This window comes from Micropterus dolomieu, linkage group LG01 (genome assembly GCF_021292245.1).
Source record: "Micropterus dolomieu isolate WLL.071019.BEF.003 ecotype Adirondacks linkage group LG01, ASM2129224v1, whole genome shotgun sequence".
Taxonomy (NCBI): domain Eukaryota; kingdom Metazoa; phylum Chordata; class Actinopteri; order Centrarchiformes; family Centrarchidae; genus Micropterus; species Micropterus dolomieu.
Window position 1 is genome coordinate 2,192,002 of NC_060150.1, and position 9,670 is coordinate 2,201,671.

At 39.6% G+C, this 9,670-nt stretch overlaps 1 protein-coding gene across 1 annotated transcript in view; it reads left to right on the forward strand.

Moving 5' to 3' along the window:
* The window catches only part of LOC123971228 (NLR family CARD domain-containing protein 3-like), a 61,419-nt gene that overhangs the window by 5,647 nt on the left and 46,102 nt on the right, over positions 1-9,670 (forward strand). Inside the window, exons 5-10 of the mRNA XM_046049944.1 lie at positions 424-564; positions 2,567-2,695; positions 3,007-3,111; positions 6,490-6,568; positions 6,721-6,949; positions 8,988-9,654. Coding sequence (XP_045905900.1) covers positions 424-564; positions 2,567-2,695; positions 3,007-3,111; positions 6,490-6,568; positions 6,721-6,949; positions 8,988-9,654 — 1,350 coding nt within the window. The remainder of the gene's footprint in view (positions 1-423; positions 565-2,566; positions 2,696-3,006; positions 3,112-6,489; positions 6,569-6,720; positions 6,950-8,987; positions 9,655-9,670) is intronic.

Consider the following 9,670-nt stretch of genomic DNA (forward strand, 5'->3'; position numbering starts at 1 on the left):
CTAAATGTTCATATCTCCCTCCTCCATGTTGCTCACTGCTGATGTTTGTCCTGATTAGAACCAGTATTAAATGACAGGTCCACATGTTTTCCAGTCTGTCCCTAAACAACACTGACATGCCCATAAGTCCACTGAAAGAGTTGTTGGTGGCTGTAATTGTTCCTCCTGAGAACACTGGCCTGAAGAGATCTGTTCCTGATGGGATTTCAACAACGTTTATCTGTCAATGGTCCTGGTTTGGTTTGGTCCAATATCTTATGCAACAGTGAACTGATGATACTCAGACTGAAATCATTCAGCTTCATGTTTTATTGAACTTTGATCCTTTTCATGTTGATAGCTGCTAGTTTCTCCAGCAGCTTCTGAGTCTGAAGATTAAACGCTGAATTTCCATCCCCGGTGGTCTTCCTCTCTGTCTAACAGGAGATATGGGAGACCAGACTCTGCTGGACCTGGATCTTGTCTTGGACCTAAACCTGGACTCACCTGTGTGTCCTTCAATAGTGGTTGTTCGAATGAGCGCTTCATTGATTTTAAAAGACGACTCCCCTCTGCTGCAATGAGGTCAGTTGGTAATAACATTGAAACATAGCTGATTCATGTTTTACTAAACCTGTATGTTTGTTTTCAGCATCGTTCTTACAGACGTGTCTGACAGATAAGGATGAAACGATTACTGGTTTAATGATAAACCATGGTGAAATTCCCAACGGTTGGGATTACCCTACAAATTTTCATTATCATGATAACGTGTTGGATTACCACGCTTTGAAATACTGTCAAGCAGACAGTCTCCCAGAAGCAGGCGCAGCATAGAGGGTTTATTTTGGTCAATGACAACATGGCAGAAGACATCGTTGTGGAGATTTTTCAGTCTGTCTGAAGTCTGATTGTATTTTGTTTTTTATAAGAGTGCTGAGGGAAACTTGCCTTATAGCAAATGCTGGTTAAGTTAACTTTTAGCTTTGGTTTGTCTCTCTAACTTACCAACAGCTTGTAAACTGAAGCTCTCAGAGTCGCTACTCTTGTAAAAACAGTTGACGTTCTGCTGGATGTGTCGTGTGTCTGCAGACTTTTTATTTTTTTCCCTCGGCACATGATAACTGGTTACACAGTTTATTCTCTCTACCAACATGTTTTGATCATTTACAATCTGGCAGCCGTCAAAAGTTTTCTAGCAGGAGAGACGCTGAAAACTCCTGTGCAAGACTCCTCTGTGTTTCCGCCAGTTGTTGGGCTCGTTGCAATTACTATCACTGTCTTTAAATTGTGCATGGGGTCATTGCATTTACTTGTACAATACAGTGTTCCCCTAGGATTTTTTTCAGAGGGGGTGGTGGACACTACTAGTATTGTGGAGCGGGGAGTGTTACAGATACATGATGTCACCATAAACTGGCGCACAAATTTTGGCCTGTTTAGGTTTGTCACCTTCTCCGTTCCCTTTCTTAGTTTTTACTACTAAAGTTATGCCTGCTGCTTGCTACAGTTATGCTACATTCTGATATTGGGCAACAAGACCGTGGATAGGGCTCTATGATTTCTGTTGTAATTCTGCCCAAATTTTGGGTTTTCTGTAAAAATATATATATATATATATATATATATATATATGTGTGTCAGAAATTAAAGCGCACTGAAGCGTGCACAGACTTCAGTTCTTTCTGATAACAGCACATTTGTGAATTCGGTTTTTTACAATATTATTATATTAGAAATATTCTATATGTATGTGCAGTTATTTATGGGGACAATTCACAGTATATATATTGCAATAGCATTGTTGCAAAATATGTATTGAATTAAATAATTATTAATTATTGAATTATCCTCTATTAAACAGGTCGTTAGGCTACTTGATAGCTATATGCTGCTGAACACACGGTATAAGTGGGTTTTTCTGTTCGTGTGGCTTAAGTGCTGGAGGCAAAACGCTTTTAATGCAAGGAAAATCCAGATTTTTATAAATTGCATCAACATTTTGGCTAGATTCCTTGAGTTTTAGCCTACTTAATTAGTTTTTATTGTTAAATGTGCCCCCCTAAAACAATGGTACAGGAAACACTGCAATAATATGTGATTATTTAACATCTTTACTGGTAATGCGCATGTGATATGGTTGGTATTGGCTGTTATTTTAATGTAATGCAAACAAAGTTGATTTGATTTCAATATAAAACGTGGGGAAATGGTTTCACTGTGTATCAGTACATTTTAACAATACTGAGAGAATACTAAGAACTGTGATAATTTTGGTCACTAAAATGGTGATTTGAAATGTCAATGTAATGTCAACTGACTGACTAAGTTTTTCATTATAGAAGAGTGTTATTACATTCAATAATAACAGTAAGATCTGCTCAGAAATCAGTACATTTAGTCCTGGTTTGGTTTGCTCCAATATCTTATGAAAAATGATAGGATGATACTCGACTGAAATCATTCAGCTTCTTGTTTTATTTAATTTTGAGCCTTTTGTTGTTGATAGCTGCTAGTTTCTCCAGCAGGTTCTGAGTCTGAAGACTAAAAGTTAATTTCCATCCCTGGTGGTCTTCCTCTCTAACAGGACCTATGGGAGACCAGACTCTGCTGTACCTGGCCTTGAACCTGAACCCAGCTGCGTGTCCTTCAAGAGCGATTGGTCAAATGAACGCTTCATTGATTTTAAAGGGCGTCAACTCTCTGCTGCAAAGAGGTCAGCTGTTAATAACATTACAATATTAGTTATTCATGTTTTAGGTCGTATTTATCCAGAGATGTTTTTTCACAGCATTTAATTTATTGATAGCTGTGAGGATGTAAAAATAATTTCTACAAATTCAACAAAAATACTTCTGAAATACATTATCTGCCCAAGCTTTAAGAAAGGATGTGTTTTCAGTGGTGGAAACAGGTTCTGCTTGATGGCCGGACAAAACAATCAGCAAATAGTTTTGTCAGATGTCTTCACAACACACTGTTACACTGTGTTCTGGGTGCATTAATACATCATATTATGTGTAACAGGAGGAAGCCGGAAAAACCAGAACCCAGCTGTGTGTCCATGAAGAGTGACTGGTCAAATGAACGCTTCATTGATTTTAGAACACGACAGCGCTCTACTGCAAAGAGGTAAGCTGTTAATAACATTACAATATTACTCATTCATGTTTTAACTACTATTTATCCAGATACATTTTATTTATTCAAATAACATTTTCTTGTTTTCAGCTGTGTGACAGAAATAGAAACATGTCAGTGACAGCAGCTGGAATTAACCATCACAGAGAGTCAGCTTATATACAGCTTATTGATGCTGCTGATGGAAGAACTCAAGCCTAAAATCCACTGGCTACGGTTACGGAGCTTGTAGCGGCCATTTATGTCAGTGCTCGTGAGGCTACCAGCTGCGGCGCTTCCCAGAAGCGGCTCTCCGCTCCGCAGAGAACAACTAGCAGGTCTATTTTTGCCGCTAGCCGCATCAAGCAGCACAGAGCAGAGAGAGAGAATCCAGTCAATTTTCAAAATAAAATACCTTGTGGAGATTCCCGATCGTAAAACAACAATAAACACGTCAAAAAAGACACATAAATAAATAATTTAACTACATAGCCTACTAAATAACAGTAGGGCTGGCCCGAATGTCATTTTTTGAGCTTCGATATTAATTTAGAGTGAATAATCGAAGCTGGCCCCCCTCCAGACGCTTCCAGTGGACTTTGAATCTCAATGGATTACTTTCCTGGTTAAATAAACGTAAAATAAAATGCGGTGCAGCCGTAACATGCAGTAGCCGGAGTCAGTTGATTCCCAGAGTCAGTTATCTCTGAGTAGTGCTATCTGCAGCCTTAAACAACATCTCTGTAACGACTTGTCAACAAATTTTTATAACCGACGTCGTCGATTATTTCAACTAATCATTGCAGCCATAGTAGTAGGGTAAAGTCTTTAGCTGTCAGCCTGCATAAGGTATTTTGTGACTTTTAACAAAGCCATTTTAGTATCAAAAATGCTATTCCCTTTTAACAATTTGTAGGAGCTGATCAGCTGACCAGTACAGTAAATGACTTAGGGCTGGGTGATATGACCAAAAATGTTATCACAGTAAAAATATTATATACCATTCCATATCGATGAGTCAAATCATTAGTTCCTTTAAGTTTCAAGGTTGATTTTTGCTCCTGGGTGAAAACTAAAGAAACCAGATGGTTAATTGTGTGGTTAAATTATTCTATATCAGATCAAACACTTGATGCCAAACCGTGGATCACTTTCACACCACATTCAAAGCAATTATAATAACATCTTTATTTCAAAATGATTAGTCACTTTTACTAAAAAAAAATAACTTGAGTGCTAATTAGTTTGTGATTCAAGTGAATTAAATCAAATTAAATTTATTTACGATATGTTGAACATTTGTTATTTTTATTGAGGAAAAATGTCTAGTGCGATAATTATCATTATTGTTTTATTGCTCAGCCCTATTTGATATGGGTCTAAAATTGTTAAGAGCTGATCTGTTTGGACTTAAAATAGGAATTATCAGCCTCACATGTGACTGAATGGAAATGACGATAAATGATGTCAAAAGCTTTTCTTGCTGACTGACAGACTCTCCGACACGTTAAATGTTTCCATAATTAAAGCTTACGGGAAAAATAACATAAAAGAAAAATCTTTCTAATAAATTAAGAACGTTGTGTGTGGTGCTTGAGTTATTCATACCTACAACAGAACACAGTTTTTTACTAGATGGTAAATTATAAATCAAATATAAAACTTTGCAGTGATGCACTTGGGTGTCATCTGTCTTCACTCTGGTATGAAACTGCAGTGTCACGATGTATCAAATCAGTCCCATTAGCTGCAGTGTCCAATCAATAAGGTAGAGCCAATAAGGGGGCGTGTCGGTCAGTAAAAGACTTCTTTGAAGGTTGCACTTGTGTGTGTATCCTCGCTCTTACCTCCTCAGAGATCACGACTCGCTCCTCGGAGCACAAATTAGAGCTTTTGGAGGGTCTGCAAGATGGCGGACCAGAACATCTTCCAGTTCGAGCGAGGAAACGACAAACAAGAGACTTGAGATCCACCGTATGTCCCATACACAGGGTCCCCAAGGCCACCTTCCTTAAAGGTTCAGTGTGTAGGTTTTAGTGGCATCTAGTGGTGAGGGTTGCAAATTGCAACCAACTGCTCAGTTAACGCTCACCGCTCCCTTTCCAAGCTCACAGGAGAAGCTACGGTGGCCGACACGCTCTGTTGGCTCTTGTGCTAAATAATACCTCCATTTTTACAAATTTCTACTACTACTACTTCGTACGTATTCAATAAAGTGATGAAACGCGCTCTGTAGAGCAGTTTTTCCATTTGGGCTACTGTAGAAACATGGCAGCACAACATGGCGACATACATCACGATCTGCAGTTTATGTAGATAGAAATTCCAAGATAATAAAAACATAAGTAAGTCAAAAATGTATTTTCTGAATGTAAGTTAATAAAATAATGTTGACGGAACGGAATAGGCGGGTCTCTCTCCCAGTCATTGTAAACTATTTCGTATCTGTAGCGGTCATCTTGAAAAGGCGTGTTACCCACACATAGACTTCACTCGTTAAAAAAGTTGGTGATTCGTTACAAGATGCAGACACTGTACAAGATAGAGCAACAGTGAACTCAGGAATGCAGATGTTGGATTTGATCAGTTGATAGGCCAAGTCATTAACAGGCCAGCACTGACGTCTGTCTGTGATGGCATCGTCTATCGGCCCAACCCTACTGTGTACATCGTATCTTATGCAGTTTTATGGCCGGTTAACAAATATTTTTTTTCAGTTTACCTGATCAATAATTAGTAATTAATTCGGAGATGTAAGCTGTTCATGCGACCTTTCATTTTGAGATTGAGTAAAGTAAAAAGTGCTTTCATGTAAGGAAAATGGACATTAAGTTTAAGGTTGGAGAGATTTTCTGGGTGCAGGAGTCAAAAATAAATACATTTGTGATCCTCCATCGAGAGCGAGTTTCTAGTCAGGCCTTAAGTAAATACGAGGTCAAGCGTATGGCTTTGGTTATGAGTCAAACCAGAGACATGCTTCACTAGGTTTAAGTCAGTAATGTTTAGGAATTCAGTGACTTATAGTTAGATGGATAATGTGGATACCAAAATGTCGTACAATAATATTTAATAATATTTGTTAAGGACAATGGAGGATTGAAATTTAAAAGATTGTATTAAGATTTTATTTGGTTTGGGGAGGGGGGGGGCGCAGTAAATATGAAATACAGCAGACAGCGTTTTGACTGTCTTTAAACAAAAGCATCTTAAAGATCTGAAAGTTATCCAAAGTGATGTGTTTACAGTTAAAATGGTTACTGTAAGCAACAGCAAGGCCTCCACAAAGCCAGTAGAGAAACTATCTGATAGAATGTTGTAATCAATACTTTAATTAAATGGACCTTTTTGTTTGTGTGGACATGAGACTAATTCTTCATGATTCTTCCACAGAGTTTACCAGGAGAGTTCAGAGGTTCCCATTGGTCAGTCTGTCCAGCAGCATCAAACACACCTGGACTCCATATTTATGGTCTGTACATGTACAACAACTCATTTTACATCTATTCTGTTCACAATAATCTCCAGGCTGCAGTTTTTAGTGTCAGTCTATCCAACATGGATCTGATGTTTGCTTCTGTGATTTTTGTTTGATTGTGTCATTCATATAATTTTCTGTTCCAGCTGCTGGAGGAGAAAATGAAAACCTTTATGAATAATGAATTGAAGAAGATCAAGAATGTTCTGAGTTCAGATTACCCAGAATGCTTAGAGAGTCAGAGTGAGGATGAGGAGGTGTTGGGTGTTGAGAATCAAGAGCAGAGAAGGAGCAGCAGAGAGACATTTCTGAAGCTCACACTGCACTTCCTGAAGACAATGAAGCAGGAGGGGCTGGCTGAGCGTCTGCAGAGCAGTAAGAGGATTTCTTTAAAGATTGAACATGCTGGATAAACAGGACATTTACTGATGTCTCATGAGATGGAGGGAAATGTGTTTATACAACCTCACAAAAGTACGTACACCCCTCACATTTGAGTAATATGTTAATATAATTTGATTATATCTTTTCATGTGACAACACTGAAGAAAAACAGTGTAAATTTGCTGTCCCCTCAAAATAACACATCACACCGCTGGCAACAAAAGTGAGGACACCCCTAAGTGAAAATGTCCAAATTGGGCCCAAAGTGTTAATATTTTGTGTGGCCACCATTATTTTCCAGCGCTGCCTTAACCCTCTTGGGCATGGAGCTCACCAGAGCTTCACAGGTTGCCTCTGGAGTCCTCTTCCACTCCTCCATGATGACATCACGGAGCTGGTGGGTGTTAGAGACCTTGCGCTCCTCCACCTTCAGTTTGAGGAGCCCCACAGATGCTCAATAGGGTTCAGGTCTGGAGACATGCTCGGCCAGTCCATCACCTTTACCCTCAGCTTCTTTAGCGAGGCAGCGGTCCTCTTGGAGGTGTGTTTTGGGTCGTTGTCATGTTGGAGTACTGCCCTGCGGCCCAGACTGCGAAGGGAGGGGATCATGCTCTGCTTCAATATGTCACATTACATGTTGGCATCCATGGTTCCCTCAATGAGCTGTAGCTCCCCAGTGCTGCAGCACTCATGCAGCCCCAGACCAGGACACTCCCACCACCATGCTTGACTGTAGGGCTGCAACTAACTACTATTTTGATAGTTGATTAATTTATCGATTATTGAAACGAATAATTGACTATTTGGATTATGAATTGCAAAATGACACAATGCGTCTTATTTAGCTATCAGCTTTTAAATTAAACTTGAGGTTGTTTTAGGCATGTGCTAATTAAGAGTCACGACAATAAAAATAATACTGCTTTCAAAAATACATCTTTTAATGAACGTTTCTGCTGCAGGAAAAGAAAGTTCCACTGAAATCAAGTCCTGATCTGAGCAGCTGATCTGCTATTTAGTGACGGAGCAGTTTATGCCCCAGTACTGCAACACTCATTACATTTGCCGAATTTACAGGGGGGTCAATAATTATTATTATAATAATTATTAATTAACAATTTTATAGTAGACAGTGTTTCACTATGTTTATATATTTTCCCCGAACTCAACAACTCACAAAACTTTTTTTTTTAAGGGAGTTCGGGGCAGATTACCCGCCGCCTTATGCGTAGACAGAAGAACTTTTTTCTCTTCTTTAGAAAGTATGACATTGTCTGGTGTTGTCTAATCTTGCGCACTCTGCAGCAACACATTCTTCAGCTGGGAACGGCGCCATGAGCGATGCTTCGTTTATGATTGAAAAGTCAGGGCACATCTGGAATGTGAACGCGGCCATTGTGTATCATAATTATGTGCTACTCTCAGCACTATTAACAATCAATTAAATAGCTAAATAGCTTACCAAGATGAGTCTTCATCATCCACAGAGCAACAACGTTACGTGCCTCCTCTTCAGATGCTCCAGTGTTTCCAGGAAAGCTCACCTTTGCAGATACTGCAGTTAACAACCTTTTTGGCTGAGTCAACAGTGAAATGCTGCCACACTTTAGAGGTTTTAGGTTGTGAAGGTGTTACTGCAGCGCTGATGTTTTGTTTTAGTAACTTCACTGTTCACATCACATGTCATTACGGCCCGATGACATCATGAACGAATCGGTCAATAAATTAGTTTGCAACGAATTTAATAGGCAAGACACACTTGTACTCCTCACCTGGTTGTCGGCACACACGCTTGACACTATCTGAACCAAATAAGTTTATCTTGGTCTGATCAGACCACAGGAATTTTGTGTCGTGATTTCTTGGTTTCAAAACCGTTACAGCCCTAGAAAAGATATAATCAAATATTTACAAAAATGTGAGTGGTGTACTCACTTGTGAGATACTGTATATGCATTCTATATGGGAATTAAATTGCCACTTTCTTTTTAAATCAATTATTGATCTTTTTTGTTGTTTGTTCATTCAGGAACTCCCTCTTCAGTTTGTCAGCCTAAACTTAAATCTAACCTGAAGGAGAAGTTCCAGTGTGTGTTTGAGGGGATTGCTAAAGCAGGAAACCCAACCCTTCTGAACCAGATCTACACAGAGCTCTACATCACAGAGGGAGGGACTGCAGAGGTCAATGATGAACATGAGGTCAGACAGATTGAAACAGCATCCAGGAAACCAGACAGACCAGAAACAACCATCAGACAAGAAGACATCTTTAAACCCTCACCTGGAAAAGATCGACCAATCAGAACAGTGATGACAAAGGGAGTGGCTGGCATTGGGAAAACAGTCTTAACACAGAAGTTCACTCTGGACTGGGCTGAAGACAAAGCCAACCAGGACATACAGTTCACATTTCCATTCACTTTCAGAGAGCTGAATGTGCTGAAAGAGGAAAAGTACAGCTTGGTGGAACTTGTTCATCTCTTCTTTCCTGAAACCAAAGCAGCAGGAATCTGCAGGTTTGAAGAGTTCCAGGTTGTGTTCATCTTTGACGGTCTGGATGAGTGTCGACTTCCTCTGGACTTCCACAACACTAAAATCCTGACTGATGTTACAGAGTCCACCTCAGTGGATGTGCTGCTGACAAACCTCATCAGGGGGAACCTGCTTCCCTCTGCTCGCCTCTGGATAACCACACGACCTGCAGCAGCCAAT